This window comes from Lepidochelys kempii, chromosome 9 (assembly GCF_965140285.1).
Source record: "Lepidochelys kempii isolate rLepKem1 chromosome 9, rLepKem1.hap1, whole genome shotgun sequence".
Taxonomy (NCBI): Eukaryota; Metazoa; Chordata; order Testudines; family Cheloniidae; genus Lepidochelys; species Lepidochelys kempii.
Window position 1 is genome coordinate 62,754,343 of NC_136388.1, and position 24,639 is coordinate 62,778,981.

The 24,639-nt window shown below is 41.6% G+C and overlaps 1 protein-coding gene across 5 annotated transcripts in view; it reads left to right on the forward strand.

Moving 5' to 3' along the window:
• The window catches only part of LOC140917577 (H(+)/Cl(-) exchange transporter 5), a 93,367-nt gene that overhangs the window by 54,008 nt on the left and 14,720 nt on the right, over positions 1-24,639 (forward strand). For 3 of the 5 annotated variants that reach the window (XM_073360704.2, XM_073360705.2, XM_073360702.2), the window contains exons 3-8: positions 14,636-14,787; positions 17,140-17,239; positions 19,920-20,107; positions 21,297-21,419; positions 21,994-22,200; positions 23,559-23,639. In XM_073360704.2, coding sequence (XP_073216805.1) covers positions 14,636-14,787; positions 17,140-17,239; positions 19,920-20,107; positions 21,297-21,419; positions 21,994-22,200; positions 23,559-23,639 — 851 coding nt within the window. Of the gene's footprint in view, positions 1-4,378; positions 4,612-8,431; positions 8,512-14,635; positions 14,788-17,139; positions 17,240-19,919; positions 20,108-21,296; positions 21,420-21,993; positions 22,201-23,558; positions 23,640-24,639 lie in introns of those variants that run through there. The other 2 variants (XM_073360703.2, XM_073360706.2) reach the window with 2 other exon arrangements.

Below are 24,639 nucleotides of genomic sequence, written 5' to 3' on the forward strand. Positions count from 1 at the left end.
GGGTGCTGGCAGACGTGGTACTGCATTGCTACACGGCAGCAGCAACCCATTGCCTTGTGGCAGCAGACGGTACAATAGGACTGGTAGCCGTCATGGTCATGTCCAAGGTGCTCCTGGCCGCGTTGGTCAGGAGCGCCTGGGCAGACATAGGTGCAGGGGCTACATTAGGAGTGACTCGACCAGGTCACTCTCTTTAGTCCTGCAGGGAGTCCTATTGTACCATCTTCTGCCGAGCAGCCAAGAGATGTGGATGGCTAGCAGTCCTTCTGCCCCGTCTGCTGCCAGCCAAAGATGTAAAAGATAGATGGAGTGGATCAAAACAAGAAATAGACCAGATTTGTTTTGTACTCATTTGCTCCCCCCTCCCTCCCTGTCTCCGTGAAGTCCTGCCTGAAATGCGAGAGGGAGGGATAGCTTAGTGGGTTGAGCATTGGCCTGCTAAACCTAGGGTTTTAAGTTCAGTCCTTGAGGAGGCCATTCTGTGTGACAGTTGTTTTTGTTTCTCCTTGATGTAAAGCCACCCCCTTTGTTGTTTTTAATTCCCTGTAAGCCATGTCGTCAGTCGCCACTCCCTCCGTCAGGGCAACGGTAGACAATCGTTCCATGCCTTTTTTCTGTGCAGACGCCATACCACGGCAAGCATGCAGCCCGCTCAGATCACTTTGGCAATTAGGAGCACATTAAACACCACACGCATTATCCAGTAGTATATGCAGCACCAGAACCTGGCAAAGCGAAACCGGGTGAGTAGGTGACGTCAGCGCAGTGACGAGAGTGATGAAGACATGGACACAGACGTCTCTCAAAGCAGGGGCCCTGGCAATGTGGGCATCATGGTGCTAATGGGGCAGGTTCATGCCGTGGAACGCAGATTCTGGGCCCGGGAAACAAACATGGAGTGGTGGGACCGCATAGTGTTGCACGTCTGGGACGATTCCCAGTGGCTGTGAAACTTTCTCATGTGTAAGGGCACTTTCATGGAACTTTGTGACTTGCTTTCCCCTGCCCTGAAGCGCATGAATATCAAGATGAGAGCAGCCCTCACAGTTGAGAAGCGAGTGGTGATAGCCCTGTGGAAGCTTGCAACGCCAGACAGCTACCGGTCAGTCGGGAATCAATTTGGAGTGGGCAAATCTACTGTGGGGACTGCTGTGATGCAAGTAGCCAACGCAATCAAAGATCTGCTGATATCAAGGGTAGGGACCCTGGGAAATGTGCAGGTCATAGTGGATGGCTTTGCTGCCGTGGGATTCCCTAAGTGGGGTGGGGCCATAGACGGAACCCATATCCCTATCTTGGCACCGGAGCACCAAGCCAGCGAGTACATAAACCGCAAGGGGTACTTTTCAATAGTGCTGCCAAGCTCTGGTGGATCACAAAGGACGTTTCACCAGCATCAACGTGGGATGGCCAGGAAAGGTACATGACGCTCGCATCTTCAGGAACTCTGGTCTGTTTCAAAAGCTGCAGGAAGGGACTTTATTCCCAGACCAGAAAATAACTTTTGGGGATGTTGAAATGCCTATAGTTATCCTTGGGGACCCAGCCAACCCCTTAATGCCCTGGGTCATGAAGCCATACACAGGCAGCCTGGACAGTAGTCAGGAGCTGTTCAACTATAGACTGAGCAAGTGCAGAATGGTGGTAGAATGTGCATTTGGACATTTAGCATCAAAAAGGGTACCATTAGGTTACAGGATCATAAGGCCATACTTTCTGTGTCAGTGGACTGATTGTCTGTTGGTACACCATTACATCTCTGAATGTGAGTATAACTGCAGTACCTGTGTAAATGGTAACTGTGTGTTTGCTTAACTAATCATCTTTCTTTTAAATAAAGTTTGGTTCTATCATTTGAAGAATTATCCAGGGTCATCTGCTAAACTAAATAGTCTGTAACCTACGTAGAGGTTTGGCCCTGAGAACTAAGTTTGGTTTATTGCACTCTTAGTTTTAATGATTTAATGCTGATTGGGAACATTTAAAAGTTCAGGTTACAGTGTACAGATACTATGTCAGGAGTTATGTATACTGAAAATGTTAACTTTTGTATCTCAGTTGAGGTGGGGAAACAGACAAGATATTTATTCATCTGTCTTTGTTGAGGTGTTAATTAAGCATTGTAAGCTAATGAAATGGATGTCAATGTACATATTAAGGTCAACAGGGGGATGTGAAGTCAACAGGGAATAGTTCACAGGAGAAAAAGCCATGGGAGTTTCTGAATACAGATGCACAAGTAACTTTGGGGATATTAAGAGAAGTCACCCCCTATTCCTGCATCTAGGAAAGAAACAGGCAGTGTGTTTACATTCCTGAAAACGGGATCCGAGTCCTCTTTGATTGAAGATGCTGCAGAAAAGGTTTTATATGAGAGAAGGTTTGTTAGTTAAGTTTAGTCTGTAGAAAACATGTTATGATTTTGTTTTATATGTAACCTTTTGTTTCCAATGTTCTTATTCACTATCACTTAAATCTTGAATCTTTTGATAAGTTTATTGTTTTTCACTATGAATATATCTCAGTGCTGTGGTATTAAGCAAGGTGCTGATCCTGGGTTGAATCATACAAGCTGGTGTGTGCACTGTTGCCTTGGGGACAGCAGACTTGGTATTTCTGGGAGTGTTCAGTGGATAAGGGGCTGGATGCTACAGCGAGAGGCTTAAAAGGGACTGGCATGCACCTGCTGTTAACCAGCAGGGCAAAGGACTGGAACGGCACAGAGGTGGCTGACAGGCTGGTGGTGTCAGAGAGCTGACACCCAGTTAAGCACAAAGAAGTCTCCTTCACACCGGAGGCTGGGGATAATGGAGTGACTTCCCAGTCCTGGATACCCCAAGAACCATCACAGGCCTCCACTCATTGCAGATTTTAAGTGCAGCAGAAAACTACAGGCTTGGCTTCATTCCTGGCTAAATACCAATCTTTGTTTGACCAGGCATCACAATCAGTTATGTCACTGTATGGCAATGGATTTTGGTTAGCCTGACATCTTGTCAAACCCTGCTGTTTGCAAAGCATGCTTTTTTAGTTTGGGGTCAGTGAGAACAGGGTGCCCCACAGAGCCTGGAACCAGCATGGTATCACACAAGACCAAAGTTTATATTCACCAGGGTGTAATGGTTCAGTGCCATAGAGCAAGGCTGAAATGACACAGGTTATCACTAGCATCTCGGATTTAGAGAAACGTTATTACTTTCTGTGCATATCTTATGGCAAGCTAAGATCACCCATGAGGTTCTGCAAAGAGGTTGCAAAAAGAATTGAAGCAATGCTTATAGTAGTGCAGCTTTACTGGGGTGGGTACTGTCTCTGTGTGGAATGTCAGGTACCCAAGGAGTGTTGCCTTAACTCTCTTAATGGGCAAAACATCAACTGGTAGACAGGAAAAGAGAGAGGTCCTGAAAAGCATGTAATTGTGAAATAGATATTAACCTGTGGGAAAACTTCAGTGGCAAACAAATCCCGTTCGCTAAGCCAAAGTTAGCCATGGTACAGACAGCTTAAAAGCAAGGTATGTTGGTCAAGAAGAGGATACTTCGTAAGCCAGCATAGTAGGAATGAGATGCAACTACCCTGCTGTGTCTAACATGTGGAAAGGCCTGTAAATTAGATAATGGACTCCTTAGCAGTCAGTACTTCAGTATAAGCTCTTGTTAAAATGGCCATCTCTGACCCAAAGGATAATAGATGATGACATTAATTGGAAGAGGGGTGTGGATTCCTAGGACTGGAATAGCAGGGATGTTGGGAATTAGAATTAAGGGGCACCGAAGTGTAGGAAGTTTGCCTTAAGTATGTAGCGTGTACTTGGCACTAGCTGCCACAATTAATCACTCGTTTTCATAAGCACGAGCTTGCTCTCAGTTTAAAACCAACGAACAGTCTCTTCAGCTGTATGGGAGATGGGGTTGACAGTGAAATGTGCAGGCAGGCTTTTTAGTATGGAAGATCTAATGTCTAGAGGAAAGGAATGAAATCACCTGCTAGCTCTTCTGTGCCCCCGTTCTTCTCCCCTAAAACAAAGTTTTGTTTCTACTGTACTTTATAAAGAGAAGGAGTACTTGTGGCACCTTAGAGACTGAGAAGTTTATTAGAGCATAAGCTTTCGTGAGCTACAGCTCACTTCATCATGAAAGCGTATGCTCTAATAAACTTCTTAGTCTCTAATGTGCCACAAGTACTCCTTTTCTTTTTACGGATACAGACTAACACAGCTGCTACTCTGAAACCTTACTGTAGCTTTAGTTGCAGCTTCCTTCTGGAGGCTGTTTCCAATGACTGGAAGTTAAATTCTCTAGATGCCAGCTTCGTTTTGTCATTCCTAGTTTGCCCATCGTGAAGGAAGGAATACTGCATCTTTAACCTTCTTCTGTTCAGCTAAAATCCTCCCTCTTCAAAGGAGGTCCAAGAGTCCGCTCATGTGACTGTCAGCTGGTGACGACATGCTCAGTGCAGAGAGCCCAGCAGTGCTGGAAAGGGAGGAGAATGCAGCAAGTGCCACTGTAAAGGAAGTTACCCCACAGTTCTTTTTACCAGTCTCCTGGAGCCAAATGGCCATGAGACAGGCTTCAAAAGGTGTTTCTGTGGAGAGGAAAAAATCCAGTGAGGGTAAGGAGGCTGTTGAAGGGAGTGCATGTCTTGGCTAATTGTATCAACACACTGCAGCAGCTGTTAGGGAGCAATGGGTAAACTGCTGGTCATCGTGCTAAAGCTGCAGGTCTGATTTCTCTGCTCCTAAGAAAGGAGGGTGTTTGCAAAGGGCTGAGTGAATATTGGATTTCTGACCTCTAATGGTGTCATACAAATTGCTGTAAACAAGTGATTCCTTTCCCTTATGCAAAGCAGTTCTATTACCAGATTCCCTCTAACAGAGGAAGGTTGGGGCATCCTGGAGAGAATTGTCCCTCCCAAGTGCTGTAACCTTTTTATTGCCACATTAATCGTGCAGTGGACACTGAATGATGCACTGTGTAGGTGCACATGCTGCTTTATTTTAAATTAGATTTGTCAGTATTGTTCACAGATTGTCTGAAAGAGATTTTAAACCAAGGAAAATCTAAAACTGGAGCACTGACCTATTTTTTGGCGGGTGGGGAAAGGGGGAAAACATGCTAAAATATCTCTTAAAATGCCTAACTTCTGGCTATAGGGAGTCTTCCTGTTCTCATGTCAGCTGGTGTATTTGGCTGCAGTCTCAAGTACTAATTGCTGATCTAATTGTGCAAATTAGAGAAAGGGAAAACGTATTTGGTCAACTGTGCTCCTCCAGTCTTATGGCCTCTCCTTTCTATTTGGGATCTATCTGTAATTAGCGTAGTGTTTTGATCTGTGAGGAACAGGGACAGGAAATGCAGCCCTGGTAAATATTTATTACTACCAGCCATCTTATAGTTCAATATTGCTATTGGAAATGTAAGGATGTTTCTTTTTTATATTGTGTTTAAAGATGAATGTGTCCATTTTCATGTTCTTGCTGTGCTTTGTCAGGACTCTTGGATCCTATTTTCCAATGCAAAAATGATTTAATTCTCTTAAAGATGCTCGAGTGATGCTCTGGTGAATGAAATTTTCTGTCCGTGAAACAGGTGCTGCCTGGAGAGCCGTGCTATGCGCCCGCATCCCTGACCCGGACAGGCTAGTTCTAGGGGTCCAGATGCAATGGACTATGAAGAGTGAATTTCCTGCTTGGCCTTTTAACTGAGACTTCCAACACCCATTGTGGTGATGGTGATAGTGCCTGTGATACACAAGATATCTGCTTGTCTACACAGCAAGTTACTGTGTTGCACGCCGAGGTGTGAATCTCCAGCACACCAGCTTGCTGCGTAATGACACCCTGTGTGCACGTTGCTATAACGCATGTGGCTTAGTACGCCAGGCCGTGCTCCTGGATTTTCACTGCAGAGTAGCAGCATCCACGTGGAATGTTACTGTGCAGTGAGCGGGTGCCTTGTAGGTTCCCACCCCGGCTTGCTGCACAGTAACTTGCCCTGTAGGCGAGACCTTTATAACTTACCCATGATGCATAGGTATCCCAGGAGTCTCCAAAGAGCAGATGACTTAATCATAACTGAAGTATGCTTACCTAAGGTTTCCTGCAGTGCGTTCAGGCTGCATATCATGCTCTGCTGTGTGTGTTCTTTGTGCTATTGTATTCTGGCTGCTTTGCGGTGATCCTCAGCTGGGAGAAGATTCCGTGGCAGTTAGGAGCTGGGGCATATCCCAGGAGAGTGAATCTGATTGTGTCTTGGAGGGATGTAGGCTGAACAATAATAGCATTTTATAGATCCTTTTCAGTCACCCTTCGGCACTGGGAAGGGCTTTATGTTAAGTCAAAATACTGTGGTTTAATAGATGAGCTTTCCCAAGGGCCATTGCACTGCTTTTGAAACTGTGGCTCACTTTTATTGAGCAAGAATTAATCCTTTACTTGCAGTTTTAAATGTTAATTAGCAGAGTTTCCATGAGATTTTAATTTATCTGACTCTCTGGTATCCCCCTAGGATGGCATAGTTAGTTCTCTGTTCACTATTGCTGAACATAGTGACCCCATAAAACTCATACCAAAGTGTGTACATCAGGGCGCTTCCTAGCACCTACCTAAATCTATCTCATTGCTTTGCTCTTAAAACTGTGATCTGAAGCTGTTTCATTCTTTGAGTCAATAATAGAGCAAAATAACTGCTTACTCCATTACCTGGGGGACATAGCAAGAACAGTTTTCTGGTGCTCCACAGATGGTGCCTAGTCACACAGGGTATGTCTGCACTGAGATGAAAAAACCTATGGCACTGAATCTCAGAGCCTAGCTCAGCTGACTCAGGCTGCAGAGCTACAAATACCAGTGTATACATTTGGGCTTGGGCTGGAGCCAGGGCTCTGAGACTCTTCCCCCTCATGGGATCTCCAAGTCCAGGCTCCAGCCCGAGTCTGAACATCTACACTACAATATTATAGCTCCAGGCGCTTGAGTCAGCTGACCCGGGACAGCTGCAGCTGTGCTGCGGGTCTTTTATTGCAGGTTGTCCTCTGTTCTAGTAGTTAAATAGTATTTAAAGCTAATACATTTTCCTAACATTACTTTTCCAGCAAAGCAATTGCTGTAGTTGCCAGAGGGATATTACGCAGTTACATGAGGGGAGACTGTCTCCTTGAGACAGTCTTTCTATTAAGATTTAGCCCATGCTATTAAAATTTGGGAAACCTTGAACTCGAATATTTAAGAGCTTGCACTAGTTTTATTCCTTGTTGTTTTGAAGCTGCTACTGTGACTGGAAGGATGGCCATTTGCATCAGTCACCTAAGTTGCATTATTTTACCTTTTTTGCTTCCTCCATGTTTGTTTTAGTGCCCTGAGAGGGACGAGGGAGAAGTACTCTTTGGCATATATTATAGGTGGGATTTCTTTTTTGTGGTATAAGTATACTTGGGTCATACCGACTGCAGGTAGCTGCATACTTATTGAAAAGGAGTACGTGTGGCACCTTAGAGACTAACCAATTTATTTGAGCATGAGCTTTCGTGAGTGTAGCTCACGAAAGCTCATGCTCAAATAAATTGGTTAGTCTCTAAGGTGCCACACGTACTCCTTTTCTTTTTGCAAATAAAGACTAACACGGCTGTTACTCTGATACTTATTGAATGTTATCTGAAGGTTATGGCCTGTAGCAGTTGTGTATCAGCTCCAAATGTTAACAGTTTTTGTCCTTTATTTTCCAGGAGAGGGTAGTGCTTGGGATTTTTGTGGGGGTTATTTAAACAGCAAAGGCTATGAAGGCTGAAACCAGTTTACCCACTCTATTTTTAAGCGGCTCTCTGTCAAGTGTAAAGACACTGTCACAGATCACAGACAAAGCTAAATCTTTCTTGAATGCTTCCAGTGGAAACCAGGTGTGCTCAGCACCTTTGCAAATTGGGCACGGGTTTCACAGCGAGCTTACAAAATCTGTGAACATTTCCGGAAAATCTGGCTTTAAAATAGTCAGTTTTGTATCAAATGAAAGGAACCAAACGTGTTTGATAAACACGCTATTCTGCCGTGTGCTGGACAGGCATGCTAGAAGACTCACCTGGTGGTCTTTTTACTGGGGAGGAGGATATTGATTGTGGGGCTGTCTTGAGAACTTATGGAAAGTGGGTTTGGGAAGATACCGTAGGTTAGTCTGGTTTGCGGATCATGCTTTTCCTTAAAGTACTCTGTGTAAACAGCCATGCAGTCTGATAAGTACAGTAAACGCATTTGAATGCTTATTTCAACTGTTGTAATTATCTCCCTCTTTTCCTCTCCTTCCCGCTCCCCTAAGTTTAAAAAAAATCTGATTTATGATTGTCCAGGAAAAGTGGCTGAACTGACTTCTGAAACCATGGCTTGGTCTATTGATGCACACACATTGATGGAAGATTGAGTGAATTTTCTCCTACTGCTACCCTTGCTGAACAAAATTAACCAAGGAAAGGAAGGACAAAAAGAGAAGAAATTCTTTAATTGCCTATACTCTAATGCTCAGGGTAACAGACGAGGAATTGAAATTGCTCATTTATGAACATAAATTCTATCTAGCTGGTATTACTGAAACCTGGTGGGATGATTCGCATGATTGGAATGTTAAAATCAATGGTTATATAACCCATTTAAGAAGGATCGAGTGGTGGTGGGAGATGGGGAGGGTAGTGGCACTCTGTCAAAAATGGCATTACTTGTTTCCGAGTTACTGATAACTTTGAAGAAAGTTATCCTGAATGCTTATGGATCAATGTCATAACAGATGAAAGCACAGTGTTGGCTACAGACCCCACTAGGGAATAGGACGACCACCTCCTTATGCACCTATCTGTAATGTGTAAGGAAAAAAACCTGTATGATCGTGGGGGACTTCAATTTGAGTGACATGCTGGAGGTCTCATGCCATCAGTACTGAAACATCCTTGGAATTTCTAAACCTCCTCGATGATGATTTCCTAACTTAAAAAGTGTTGCAGCCAACATGGGAATTCTGAATTCTGGAACTGATCACAGAACTAAAAGTAATCGTAGCTTAGGTATAAGTGATCATGACTCGATCAGTTATAATGTGCAGGAAGAATAAAGTCCAGAACAGTGAGATAGATATAGGTCGATATACTTGGTGCTTTAATAGGGCCAATTTCACAAAGCTGAAAACAATTCTGAGCCAAATTAGTTGGGAGGAAGAATTTAATAAGAAAAATGTGAATGATGATAATTGGGAATAATTTGAGAACACGTTACTAGGTGCCCCCAAAGCCCCAATCTGAGGAAGAAGGCTGTGCTGGTTAAAAAAACAACTTGCTTTAGGGAAAAAGTGAAGGTTGCTGTAAAATATAAAAGTAAAATAACAAATGGAAGAAAGGGGAAGTTGATAGTAACAAATATTAATCACAAGTTAGGAATTGTAGAAAATTGATAAGGGAAATGTAGGGACGCAAGAAGAAATTGATGACCAGCAGAGTTAAGGACAATAAGGAGTTTTTAAAATATGTTAGAAACAGAAAGAATCTTGACAATGGCACTGGTCCATTACTAGATAGAAATGGTAGAATTAGAAATAATGTAGAAAAGGCAGATGTGTTCAATAAATATTTCTGTTCAGTATTTGGGGAAAAAGCAGATGATTTAGTTTTCTCATATGATGTCGATATATTTTTCCATTCCACTAGTATCTCTAGAAGATGTTAAACAAAAGCTACTAAAGTTAAACATTTTAAAATCAGCCGGTCCACATAACTTGCATCCAAGAGTTTTGAAAGAGTTGGCTGAGAAACTTGTTGGAGCATTAATGCTGATTTTCAATAAGTGTTAGATCACTGGGGAAATTCCAGAAGACTGGATGATAGCTAATGTGCCAGTTTTTACAAAGGTTAAACGGGATGACTTGGGTAATTATAGGCCTGTCAGCTTAATATTGATGCTGGGGAAGATAATGGAGTGGCTGAAACAGGACTCAGTAAATAAAAAATTAAAGGAGGGTAATGTAATAGAAATCAACATGAGTTCATGGGAAAATACATCCTGTCAGACTAATTTGTTACCTATTTTTGATGAGATTACAAGTTTGGTTGATAAAGGTAATAGTGTTGATGTAATATGCTTTAAACTTCTGTAAGGCTTTTGACCTGGTACCACATGACATTTTGATAAACTCGAATGATATAAAGTTAATATAGCACACACTAAGTGGATTAAAAATTGGCTGGTAGGTCTCAAAATATAATTAAATGATGAATTATGAAGTGGGTGTTTCCCCTTTGGGGTCCAGCAGGGATTGGTTCTTGACCCTACACTATTCAACATTTTTTATCGATGACTTGGAAGAAAACAAAACCATCACTCGTTTGTGGATGACACAAATGTTGTAGGAGTGGTAAATAATGAAGAGGACAGGTCACTGATTCAGCACAACATAGTTCACTTGGTAAACTGGGCACAAGCTAACAATATGCATGTTATAACTGCTAAATGTAAATGTGTACATCTAGGAACAAAGAAAGTAGGCCATACTTACAGGTTGGAGAACTCTGTCCTGGGAAGCAGTGGTGGATAATCTACTGAATATGAACTCCTAATGTGATGCTACGTCCAAAAGAGCTAATGCGATCCTGGGATGCATAAGCAGGGGCATCTCGAGTAGGAGCAGACAGGTTATTTTACCACTGGATTTGGCACTGGTGCAACTGCTTCTGGAATCCTGTCTGGTTCTGGTGCCCACAGTTCTAAAAGGATGTTGATAAATTGGACAGGGGTCAGAGAAGAGCCACGAGAATGATTAAAGGATTAGAAAACATGCCTTAGAATGATACTCAAAGATCTATTTACCATAACAAATAGAAGATTAAGGGGTGACTTTATTACAGTCTATATGAGTACCAACATGTGGAACAAGTATTTAATAGTGGGCTCTTCAATCTAGCAGAGAAAGGCATAACACGATACAATGGCTGGAAGTTGAAGCTAGACAAACTCAGACTGGAAGTGAGGCATACGTTTTAAATGATGAGTGTGCTTACCCATTGGAATAACTTGCCAAGGGCTGTGGTAGATATTTCACTACCAGCTTTTAAATCCAGATTGGACGTTCTTCTACAAGATCTACTCTAGGAATTATTTTGGGGCAGTCTCTGGCCTGTGTTATACAGGAGGTCAGACTAGATGATCACAATGGTCCTTTTTGTTTAGAATCTCTGAATTCCTTATATCATAGCGCAGTACACCCTCTTTGGATAGCTCTTTAAGGGAGCTGTATCACAGTAGTGTGCTTGTGCTGGGTGAGCATATCCTAGATTTACCAGCTGCTGAGCCTGTGTTCTGAGGACTGCATGGGATGGCACTTGCTTTGTTACATGCTTCAGAGTTTTGGGGAATTCTGGGTGTTGATGGGCTGCTAAAGAGCAATTTTGTATTACGTATTTTTAAGGGATCTCCAGATTCTGTGGTCCAGTGTCTGTTTCGGAGACTAATTTGTGAAACTGCCTGCTGCTTTACAATACGTTTATATGTGTGGCTGAAATCTGTGCCCTGACTCTCCAAATCTGGTAACACACTCACTGCACTCTAATCTACTCCCCACATCCCCCCATACCTGGGCCAAAACACAAAGGGGCAGAGTTGCAGAGAAGTGTAAAGCTGGAGTGCCATCATTGGCATTCAGCACAGCTTTTAAAAAATCCCTAATGCCCCTGCCTTGCCCATTCCATCCAGAGTCCGCATGTTGGACATTCCACTGCATGAGATGCCTCCTTTTAGCAAAGGTGTTGGAATATTCTGCCATACAACCTGTCTGAGAATCTTTGGGTGCTTCTGTAAGTTACAAATCTTGCTGGATGTTCTTGTAAGGACTGTAAAAGAAAATCAAGGGGTTGTAACACCTTAAGGGTAATCTTACAGCCAACAGAGGTGCTCCAGAATGTGTGGTTCATAAAGTAATTTCTGTAAGTCACGGTTTTAAGGTAGTTTCTTTGGAAACAGTTTCTCTCCTATAATAAGTGATCTTCAGAGGGCAGAGGAAAATGCTTTATACTCATTTATGAGCTTAATCTAGCAATCAATAAAACTAGATCAGCATGTATGAAGTCATCTTATAGGGCTTCCTGATGCCCACCATTCAGCGGCGATCGTTAGCTGGTAACAGTTCTTCCAAGCAACCCTTCCAAGAGCACTTTTTATTGTGCTTTTTGTCTTTAGTTTGGGATTAGATTTTTCATTTCATTCATGATTAAAAGCTAGTACCCAAGGCCTCAGTAAGAATTGGGAAGCCTTGAATTATTTTGTCTGTAAAGAGAACTTATGAGAGGGAATGCCTGTAACATGAAAGCTTTCTTAAAGGAGGCAAAACTGGCTGCAAAACAATTATTCATGGGTGAAACCTCCATTAACTAACTTAATTCTCATTGTAACCTGAGGAGTCCTTGCTGCTAGAACATCTGTGGGCTTTAGAAGAAAAATATATATGGAGTAAATATTAAAGGAATCCACTGTTATTGACCAGGATCAAAGGTTTGTGCCTGCATACACAAAGGAATGAAGGCTTGGTCTGATTTACACAGGAAGAATTTGTTCCACATATATTAATCTGTCAAAAAGCTGCTTGATTTCCTTGGATAGGGTTTAAAAGACCTTTGTTTTACTCCCCCCCCCCTCCTCCCCCCCGCCCTTTATTCTAGCCCCTTCATATCTTCAAATCATGTGAAAAAGCACTTTAAGAAGCACATTTCAAAGGGGCAGAGAACAAATGTTAGGTGATGTGTTTTAAGGCTCTTTTCAGATTAAAGGGGGCTTACATTTTCTCTAAAACAGAATATTAATGCCGCAATGGATTAATGAACATTTTGCAGGTGGAGAAGAGTTCAATTTTTATCACATAAAAATACGTTTCATACTCATCACAAAGTTATAAGGGACACACTTTTCTCTTTGCTTCATGTTCAGTGGCTTTATTCTTGGGAGAGAATATGGGGAGGCCACTGGACCAAGAGTCAGGAGATCTGGGTTCTGTTCTCATCTCTGTCACCTTGGGAAAATAGTTTTACTTCCCCTCTGTGCCTGTTTTCCTTCCCACCCTTTGTCTTACCTTGTCTACCTAAGTTGTCTGCTCCTAGGGGCATGAACTCTTAGTATGTGTGTATACATTGGCTGTTACAGCAAGGTCCCAGTCTCAGTTGAGACCTCTTTGCTGTGCTCTAATACAATTAATACACAGCAGTATCTCTTGTTGGTTTTGTTTTTTCTAGCATTATGTTGCTTGCTGTTATTGTCATCTTCATTATGGGGCTGTTTTTCTTTCCCTACTTGCCTCCTGTTTTTGGCATGCATTTTCTTAAATGCCACTCTGTATAGGTCAGTGATACTGACTGTTGAAGATGTCTAACACCAGGACTCAAAAAATCCAGCTTTCACTTCCTCTCTCCCCACACCCTCCTAAAAAAAATTCTAGTCTTTACATTTGGGAGTAGGGGAATTCTCTTCCAAATGCAAGCGAAGCATAACCCAGTGCTGCTTCTCAGGGTCAGCTGCTCTAGGCACTGCTGTTAGCAGACAAGTGCCCTGGGAGGAAGGGTGGGGTGAGGTGGGGTTGCAGAGCGCGATACAGGGATCCATCCACTGGAGCAGAGGGCTCTTAGACTTGCAGGGAGGAGGGAAGATATACCATAAATGGATTTATTGCAAGGAAGGGGCTGCACAACACTGATTTGTGTGGGGAGTTGCTATAAATATATCTTGAGGTGAGGGGCAGTTTTAACTTGATTTATTAGGAGCTGCTGCTTTTTGTGATGGGATGCAGCATTAATAGATTTAGTTGTGTTGGGAGGGATTGCTTTATCTGGGAGATTAGGGTTCAGTTGGTTGCAGACCAGGATCTTCCATTCTGACCTGCAGGAGATTGGACAGGAGACAAAGTGGCTTGGGGCACCCCAGTGTATATCAGCCTGTTGAGGAGCCTTAGGTTAGCGGTTTGTAGGATGAATTTTTCAAGCCTTTTGACTAATGCTTTTTTTGTGTGTGTGTGCTTTCTATGCCTCCTGCATCTCTCTAATCTGTCAGAGTAGCTACCAAATGCACGCCTCACTCAGGACTTGCTCCCAGGGCTGCTCATCCTCTGCTCTGCCAGCTGCAACACTTTCATTTTTGATTATTTTTTTTTAAATATTTGCTGTAGTTTTAAATAGGACTAAGTCCCTCTCCACTCTCCCAAGAGAGAAAAGTATAGTTATGAATCCCTGCAGGGGGTATTGTCGGTCATACTCATGAAAGCCAGGGACTAATAACAGTAGCTATTGCCAGACATTAATGCCACCCCCCTCCACTCTGTACTGTTCCTTGGTCAACCTTGGACAGACAATTGTAGTTTTGTCACAATACAGGGTGGTTTCATGATGTGAACCTCTGTTCACTATGGTCTGGGATGAGAACATGAGTGTATCTAATGCATGGGTATGTTGCGCCATTAGTCATTGGTAGACTGACTTCTTTTCTCAACAAATCTGTGTGCTCAAGGAGTGATTGAATAACTACCTGCCTTTACCTAGGACTGCATTCATCACCTCTATTGGCATCCTAAGAGGTGGGGAATGTTGGAATTAATGCAGATGCTCATACCTTTCATTCGTTCTGTTTTTTCAGGGTTCTCCTTATATAATGGAGGAGGGATGAATGGCACAAGCCAGATGATGGATTTTCTGGAGGAACCTCTGCCTGGTGTGGGTACCTATGAAGATTTCAATACTATCGACTGGGTGAGAGAGAAGTCCAGAGACCGGGACAGACACAGAGAGGTAAGTTTGTTTCTTGCTGCTTTGCTTTTCGCTGGTCGTGCAAAGCAGAATTGTCTGCATATAAACTTTATCTCCTTGTCTCTGAATACTTTAATCTGGGGACACTTATAGGAGTATCTGAGGGTGGAGGGGTTGCTCCCAGTGAGTGACCCGAGCACTTTTCCACAGGTGATCTTTTAGTCGAAGGAAACTTAGGTACAAACTTTTACCAGTCATCAAAATGTACCAGCTGCCCTGCATCTCTGTGCAAGGATTGTTAGACTCTCTGAATGGAACGTGGGATTGAAGAATTGGGATAAATTTTAGTTGGCTCATCTTTTCCTGAGTTTCTCTGCATCCAGGATATGGGAGGTTTCTGAGAACTGCATTACTATTATTTGGGGATAATATTTGAACTGGGGAAGATAGCGAACACACTATGTACATAGTTTTGTTTGTAAGGAAGAGCAAGATTTCTTTTTGATCACATAATGGCTATTATCAAACAATAAAAACATAGCCATTCATTTTCAGCCTTGAAAACACGTTCTCTGTTGGAGAAGACTAAAGAGAAGTAACTCATGAATTCCTTCCCCAGCGCTTTCTGGCGTTGTGCGGTGAAGGAATTGGATTAGAATGGCAGAGCGTGCCTTAAATGGGAAATTAAGCTCACTGCCTCCTGTATCATAAGACATGTGTTGGCAGGCTTTTTATAGGGCAGTGACTGGCCTAAGCATATTAAATGTAACTCTGTTTGCCAAAGTATTCTTTTGAAAGTTACACTGAGCATGACAGTGGCCTCTGTCTTAACAAGTGAGGAGTCCCCAGATCTAAGACTGCCTGTCAGCACAGGAAATGTGCCAATCTTGTGTGATGCCTGGACTATCCCAAAGAGGAACAAGTGCTCAAAGACCCTGTAAATGGCTGTGTAGATGCTACAAGCATGATTCCTCCCACCCCCACAGCTCCTTCATCGCTGTCTATGGTGGGAACTAAACCAAAGGGATTGCATAGAAAAGAAAATGGAAAATACGGTGATTGGCATGAATAGCCTAGTTGAGAAATGCCCAGACATGCGGCTAATAATGCTACCTCCTCTGTACAAACAAATTCAGACCAGGTCAAACCAAAAATTACTAACTGGCCAAAAAGATCAGTTTGCAACCGTAAAAAGAAACCTACGGCAGTTAATTTATCCTTTCCAAAAACTCCCTCCCCCAGCCTCACAAGGTCAGTAGTAGCTATGCTCATAAACAATCTGGCTGTTGCTGCTGAAAGGCAAAATCTAAAGAAACAAGTAATTAAAATCCTTCAGCCAGAAAGATATCTGCTCACCTTATTTATTCCAGTTAAAGGGGATTTGTTGTTTGGCCAAACGGTCTTTTACCCAGGAGAAATAATGGACCGTGTACTGGGACTTGCACCAGAATTGTTAGTGCGCTCAATAGCCCACGTTTGATCCTTTCATTCAGCCTTCAAGAGCAGTAAGATGAACAAACTTAAAATATTATCAAATGTTAGGTAAATTTTATAGGGCAGAGCCTTAGAAGAAGTTATCAGCTTTGATCTTGAGACTCAGAACTGTGTCTAAGCCTTAAGAGGCCTCCTCGGAACAGTTCAATACCTCTGAACCAAAATGTCTGGCCTAAAAAGCTGTTTTGAAATAACGTTTCCATTAACGGGGATTTACACATACAAACTCAATTCCTGAGATTGTCAAGACCTTGCATATCACAGATCAGAGTCTACCTGAGTGCTCAAAGTAATGCCCAGCCTTTGTCATTCCTCCCATGGTCAAAGGACTAGATTGAACACACTAAGCATTTGCACCTTGCTGAAAAATGTGCATCTATCTAGGAATTCGTATACTAATTGAGGGTACGTGGCATGACAGGTGGACATGAAATGCTCTGAAGGTAGTTCTGTTTCCACAAACTGCTCAGGACAACAGTCCTATTACTAAAAATGCTGGGTTTGAGAGAACTAAAGAATAATATGCAAGTTTGTGTGTTTAAATGGGAAAAGACATTTAAGGTGAATGTTTGATTTAATCCTTTCTTTGATTTTCCCGGTTTGGGGAAGCTTAATTGTCCTTGAATCATGTTTTTTGTACCTACTCTATGTAATGCGTTGCTTGCAATACTGGATGTTTTGATTTTGGAAACCCAGCATTTCCTGGGTACAATCACGTGAATAAAGGATAGAGTTTGAACCTTTACTCTGATTTTTCTGTATTGGTGGGAGACACTCAGACCCTGATGTTACTATTAGTATTTTTTCAGCATTAATTAAAAATATATGCTTCTAAAATAGATCTGTCTGTGTGTCTGCTAAAGAATGTCTAATGTCTGCCTTGTTAAACCTTTCCTCCAGATTGCTAGTAAAAGTAAAGAGTCAACATGGGCCCTGATTCACAGCGTGAGCGATGCCTTTTCTGGTTGGCTGTTGATGCTCTTCATAGGGCTGTTAGCAGGTGAGAGGACAATACAGTTTTAAAAATGAATTCCCAGTCCTGCACTATAGTGTTTGCATTGATTCCTCCTAACCAAAACTCTTGTGTGACCAGAGCCTGTGACTTTCTGGCCCAGAGATGAGTGCTCCCAGTTCTGCTTACATGGTTTTGCAGTGGAATATGAAATTATATTTAAGCACTTACAGCCATAGTGTGGGAGTGTCATGACACAAAAATCAAACAAGCTAGAATTACCCTTCCTGGGCATACTAAATCTGCTGTTACCACTGCAAATAGAAGACTCAGCCCAACAAGGAGAAATCAAACAGAAACATCTCATCTTCATCATACCCTGTTGGTCACCAAAGAATGGCTCTGGCCAGCAGCCAAAGGGAGCAAGTTCCAAAGTTTGGGACCCCACACTCTCCTGTCAGTACTGGAGAGGCCAACTCCAGGGACTAACAGCAGGAGATTTTTTGCTCATTTTTAATTGCTGCAATGGGATAAAGGTGAGGGGGAGGGGCTGTCAGGTGGCCAGTTCCCAGACAATTCAGAGAGACAGATTTGCAGATACCTTTAAACTGCATCAGAAAGAACTGGAGCCAGTGGAGCAGTGATAAATCAACAGGAAGCAGCTAAACTCTTACAATAAACAATGCGGATATATTCATATTTACATAGACAATTTGCCTATTGACACACGGAAATTACACTTTGTTGTGGCCCTTTTCATTAATGTGCATTGGAAGAGTATTGCTAAACAGCTGGCATGACCTCTGGAATATACTATACACAGACTTACTGATATAAATCAGGCTGACTCCATTCATGGTCACCTTGTTAAACATGTGAAGTTTCCTGCAGTGTTGGAAGTTGGGGACAACTCATCTGAAGGCATCTATTCTAAGGATGTTAGGGATCATGGGAATATCACACCAAAAACATAGACCTTGTTTCCTTACCAACTTTCTCCTACTTCCATTTGGCACATACCTGTAATTTTCTTGGTTTCTAATGGCTATTGGAAATGGCTTCTTTCGAGTCCTACATTGCTCGTGCCCCAGAGTCAATGTTGTTATCAGAACTGTAGATTTAGTGCTTAAGTTCTGTAGAGAGCACAAGACCTTTTTTGTTTAGGCACTCCATAAATGTGATCTCTTACCCCTTCTGCACCTCAAAAATTATCTGTCACACCATGTTTATATTGGAAAAACTTACCTGCTAACCAAAATGAATTATGTTCTGATGCCTGGGGTGGGACTTTGTGCAATTTTTTCTGTCAAATGTTGAAATATTGGGGCACTTCTCTCCCACACACATTTTAAAAACATCCATTAGTGAATCTTACCTTTAGCTCTTCAAAGAACAAACATAAATTGTATGTGTGATGGGTTGGATCACAGAAACCCCCTGGAAGTTGCCAGCTGATGTGCCAAGACTACTTCTGCCCCTGCTTTCTCTGCCAGCTTGGGACTCCAGCGCCCTGTCTTGCTGAGCCAGACATGCCAGTCTGCTCCAACACAGACCCAAGGTCTGAACCACGGGCCCCAAAGCTGCAGACCTAACTGAAAGCAATTTAAAAAGTGTTCCTGCCTTTAACACTCAGATGCCCAACTCCCAATGGGGTCCAAACTCCAAATAAATCTGTTTTACCCTGTATAAAGCTTATACAGGGTAAACTCATAAATTGTTCGCCCTCTAGAACACTGATAGAGAGATATGCACAGCTGTTTCTCCCCCCTCCCCCCCAGGTATCAATACATACTCTGGATTAATTAATAAGTAAAAAGTGATTTTATTAAATACAGAAAGTAGGATTTAAGTGGTTCCAAGTAGTAACAGACAGAACAAAGTGAATTACCAAGCAAAATAAAATAAAACACGCAAATCTAAGCCTAATACAGTAATAAAACTGAATACAGATAAAATCTCACCCTCAGAGATGTTTCAATAAGTTTCTTTCACAGACTGGACACCTTTCTAGTCTGGGCACAATCCTTCCCCTGGTACAGCCCTTGTTCCAGCTCACGTGGTAGCTAGGGGATTTCTCAGGATGGCTGCCTCCCTTTGTTCTGTTCCACCCACTTATATATCTTTTGCATGAGGCGGGAATCCTTTGCCCCTCTCTGGGATCCCACACCCTCCTTCTCAATGGAAAAGCACCAAATTAAAGATGGATTCCAGTTCAGGTGACATGATCGCATGTCACTGTAAGACTTCATTACCCACTTGCCAGCACACATGTATACAGGAAGACATACAAGTGAAACAGCACCATCTACAGACGGTTGTCCTGGTTAATAGGAGCCATCAACATTCCAAACCAGCATTAATGGCCCACACTTTGCATAATTAGAGTAGGCCTTCAGAGTTGTGTTTTATATTTCTAGTTTCAGATACAAGAGTGATACATTTATACAACTAGGATGACCACACTCAGTAGATTATAAGCTTTGTAATGATACCTTACAAGAGACCTTTTGCATGAAGCATATTCCAGTTACATTATATTCACACTCATTAGCATATTTTTATAAAATCATATAGAGTGCCTCACAGTATGTACATAAGTAAATACTGCAAGGGTTGTGTTTATCCCTACGGTAAATGTACCAGAATGCCACAGGAGATGTAACGTTCAGGAGATCCCAGCAGTCTGTGAGAGATCATTCCTAACTTTTTATCTTCGTTTTCATGTTAGGTTCTCTAGCTGGTCTGATAGACATCTCTGCTCATTGGATGACCGATTTGAAAGAAGGACTGTGTATGTCAGGCTTCTGGTTTAACCATGAACACTGCTGCTGGAATTCCAATGAGGCAACCTTTGAGGATAGGGATAAGTGCCCAGAGTGGGAGAGCTGGTCGCAGCTTATAATTGGCCATGGAGAGGTGAGATGTAAAAAGAATTGATTCTGTTGCTGGTCTATTTTTTGCACATTTACTTAGTCACAGGGTTCATTGTGGCAGGGCACGCATACTTCAAGCCTGAAGTGTCCATCAGTCTTAGTACCAAATGCTGGCATCTTTCAGTTGTATGAATAAAAATAACTCCACTGCTTTATGTTTAGGCTTAGCAAATTCAATTTTTTAATTGTTTTATAATTTTAACTGATACTATCAGTGTTCATTTTTAAGCATTTTTTTAAAATTTTCACCATTGCGTAAAATTGTGGGGTGTGTCAGACAATTATTTCGTGACAGACACAGAGATTCAAAACTTAAAGTTCGCTAATTGTTGAGACGCAAATTTTCAAAATCACATGGCCAAATATATGAAGTAAATATCCTCAGATCAAACCCTAAGTTCTCAAGTAGTATTTCTCTTTGCCTATCTGTACATTCTGATTATTTATTGATAGAAATATATTTTGTCAGTTTGGTGCAAATAGTGAAATTGATGTTTACCGACATTAACCAATAAAAATCGAATTCTTCCAAGCTTAGTTATGTTTATGTTCTATCCAGTGAGGGCAGCTGAAAGCTTATTACATTGTGTAAAGGTATTAGTGTGCTAACACACATGTGAGTTCTTGGCCTTCCAAAGTGTTCTATGCACAGTTTTTAAATCTTTTTCGGGCAATGCAGAATTTGCTGGTTTTTTGTTTGTTTTTGTTTTTTTTGAGAACAGGATTTAAGAGCTTGTTCAGTACCAGTGTGTCCAATAAGTAGGACGTTCATATTTGTTCAGATGGTGGTGTATATCTTTATCCTCTAAGTTAAGCCTGTCCTAAAAACCACATGGTCCACTTTATTAGCCAATGTACTCTACGCTCACAAGATATCCCACTTAGGGTGACCAGATGTCCCGATTTTATAGGGACAGTCCCGATTTTTTCTTTTTCTTATATAGGCTCCTATTACCCCCACATCCCCTGTCCCAATTTTTCACATTTGCTGTCTGATCACCCTAATCCCACTGCTTCTGTATTGGCTTGCCATGTACTACGTGGTCACTGCATAAAACACAAATTCTACATGCTTCCCTCCCTCCCTGTCAATCTCTTCAAGTATTTCATAGACAATGTGATTTTGATTGAGGGTGACAGTCTTAATCAAGCAATTTTTTTCTCCATTTCAGGGGGCATTTGCATACATTCTCAATTACTTCATGTATGTTCTCTGGGCCCTGGTATTCTCTCTCCTTGCAGTGTTGCTGGTCAGGGGATTTGCACCTTATGCTTGTGGCTCAGGAATCCCAGAGGTGAGTTGGTCTGTCACTTTCCTCAAACAAAGCCATCTGAAATATTTTCCATCATTTGGCTAAAGATTGTTTCTGGGATTGAGGAGGGATGTAATTGTGCATCAAAAGATGACAATACCATGGAAATTTAAGGAAAATTGCACTTTTAAAAAATGTAGACTAGAAAAGAATCAGAATGGTCTAACTTTTTGCTTCATTTCAAATTGCAGTGTTAAAATATAACTAGTCTCCCATGTCTCCAAGTAGTGACTGCAAAAATATTTTAAAAAACACCTTCCCCATCAGCATGTCATCATAGAAGTTTAAACAAACAGTACTGTTTGTATAGCACTTAGAGAGTGTGCTAGCCAGCAGCTTGGCAGAGATTAGCTGGCGTCGTGAACAAACAGTTAACTTTGTTTACTTTCAGTGAAAATATGAAAGAAATTAACTGTTTAGCAACTATAAAGTGTTTAATAAAACTGTAAAACAAAGTCCTTGACAGCATAGTGGGCCTCTGATAAAATAGAGATCTAGCCAATTAGCAGACCAAATATTTGAATGAAAGGCTGTAAAACTTTGCTTTGACTTTCAGATCAAAACTATCTTGAGTGGTTTCATCATTAGAGGCTATTTGGGCAAGTGGACCTTGATAATCAAAACTGTTACCTTGGTGTTGGCAGTATCGTCTGGCTTGAGTTTGGGGAAAGAGGGCCCCTTGGTGCATGTAGCTTGCTGTTGTGGAAACATCTTGTGTCACCTTTTCACCAAATACAGGAAAAATGAGGCCAAACGCAGAGAGGTAAAACAAAGATACTGTAACATTGTTTTAAACTGCAGGGGAAGATTTGTGGGCTTCTCACTAGATGCTGAATGGCTTACTACTATTTCTAGTCCAATTTGGAATATAAGTAGCCAATTTTTAAAAAATTTAGAGTGGTGGTTCTGCAGATCATTGAGTAAAACAACTTATCTTTAGTATACAGTATGCAAACATACTAGTGTGAAGACTACTCTGTGCCTGTGTAATGTGTTGAGTATAATATTGCTGTTTATATATATATATATATACATACACACACACTGTCTGATAGGTAAGGAATCTAGCAGCAACTTCTTAAACTTAATCAAATGCAACACTTATTTGGAACAAAAAATATTTGTGTTTGACTTCCCCTGTGAAAATATTTCTACCAGGAAATGATACTTTCCCACAATGTACATAGGGTAGGGATTTTTGCTGGTTTGTGAGATAAATATTAGCAAGTGATATAAACTTGCTTTGAGCCCAGTTCTGCAGCCCTTGAGTTCTTGGACTTGCACAAGTAGTGCTTTGTGGACTTGGATGGGAGTAAGCACTACTCAGCCTGAGTACAGGCTGAGGAATTGGGCCATCTGACACTCAAATACCATGGAGATGGGTGCATTATAAGAACCTAACTAGTTCAGGAGAGAATTCTAACATCGGAATTGATTTAAAATACGACCAAAGTAAACAGGTGAAATGACCTAAATAAATTGGAGATCTATTCCATAAGTTACTACAAAATGTTATCATAGCATCCTATGGCATTTTATGGTAAATCTTGGAAAGTGATGACTGAGATACCTAGTATCACCTTGTCTGTATTATCATCTGGCAACCATAAATACAACACTATTTTAAGACACAATTTAAGTATCATGAATGACTCCATGCAGTCTCTTGTTTAGAATTTCATGAATTAATTATTTCTAGGAAACTGGATAAAAGGTGTAAGGAGTACAGATAGCCATGTGATTGTTGATTGTAAAATCAACAAGAAAATACATTTTTGTGTTTTATGCTATTGAGATTGTGACTTTTTTGTACTTAACTTTTTTCCAAGACACAGATAGAACATGAAATCTGAGGAAGGAGGTAATTGTAAACACATTGATACTACCAAGTTTGGGAATAGAGAGCTGTTTAAATGTTAATGGTAACATTTTGTAGTAAATTATGGAATATATCTCCAGTTTATTTAGGTCATTTCACCTGTTTACTGTGGTCATATTTTAAATCAATTCAGATGTTAGGTGAGCTATACAATAGAAATCTGAGCTGTACAAAATGTACCTACTTGAACAAAGGAGTAATATAACTATTGTCCGTGTCTGACTTCTAACCTCTTGATTTAGGTTTTGTCAGCTGCTGCAGCTGCTGGCGTGTCCGTAGCTTTTGGTGCACCAATTGGAGGGGTATTGTTTAGTCTGGAAGAGGTAATCTGAACTTTGTATTTACTCCTGGCAAGTTATTTTATTGCACACATACTAACTGCTCCTGCTCTTTTACCGTACGGCACTTCAGTGCCCTCCGTGGCTGTTTTGATGCAGAGGAAGCATACACAGTTAAATATCATTTGGAGTATTTATAAGTGTTAGCTAAGCAACACGAATGCTTGTGTGAGTCAGCTGAATGCTTTGAGTTTTGAAAGGTTTACTTCTGAATTAGTGTCTTTCTTTTTGCAGCAGTACTGATAATTCCCCCACACAGCTGTGCCATTGCATGTGACCTGTGACCCCCCAGTTTTCATAGTCTTGTTTCCCGAACTCTTATCTCGCACTACTCCCCCCAACCCCCCCCAAAAAACGCTGATGGTGTACCTCAATCCTAATCTGTATCCACCTTGATAATCCAGTCTTGGTTCTCTCCAAGGAGACTTCTAATTTAGTTGAGTTTTGGGGGGGGCCACAAGCCACACAAATGGAATAGATCATTGCTACCCTTTTAAGAATTTAATGTTATGATTAGCAACCCTCTCATTCCTGTTCTGAGTGGCAAGATCGTGATAGCCACAGTAGCAACTGTCTTACAGCTCAGCTCTGATGCATCATGCCAAACTAATCAGTGATATGTAACCAGGCATTCAGGTCCAGCGGTCAGCAGTTTGTATCACAACATTCTCAAAGTAATATTCACTTACCCTGCGGGGGATGGCTTTCTGTGTAGCCAATGCCCACAAATGATCAGATTGACCACAAAACTTATCTTCCATGCGACCAATCAAGAATGGAACTCAAGATCAGGCCCGGGTACCTGGTATAAGACATAGGTATTAATCGGTGAGGCCATCTAGATGCCCCTTTCCCCCTTACTAAATAAAAAGCATTGCCACCTTTATATTTTCAAGCCCAGAACCTTATACCATGTTTTGAAAAAAATTCTACATTCTGCCTATCGATTGCACCTCTGAAATAACCTTTCATAAACATGTGTTCA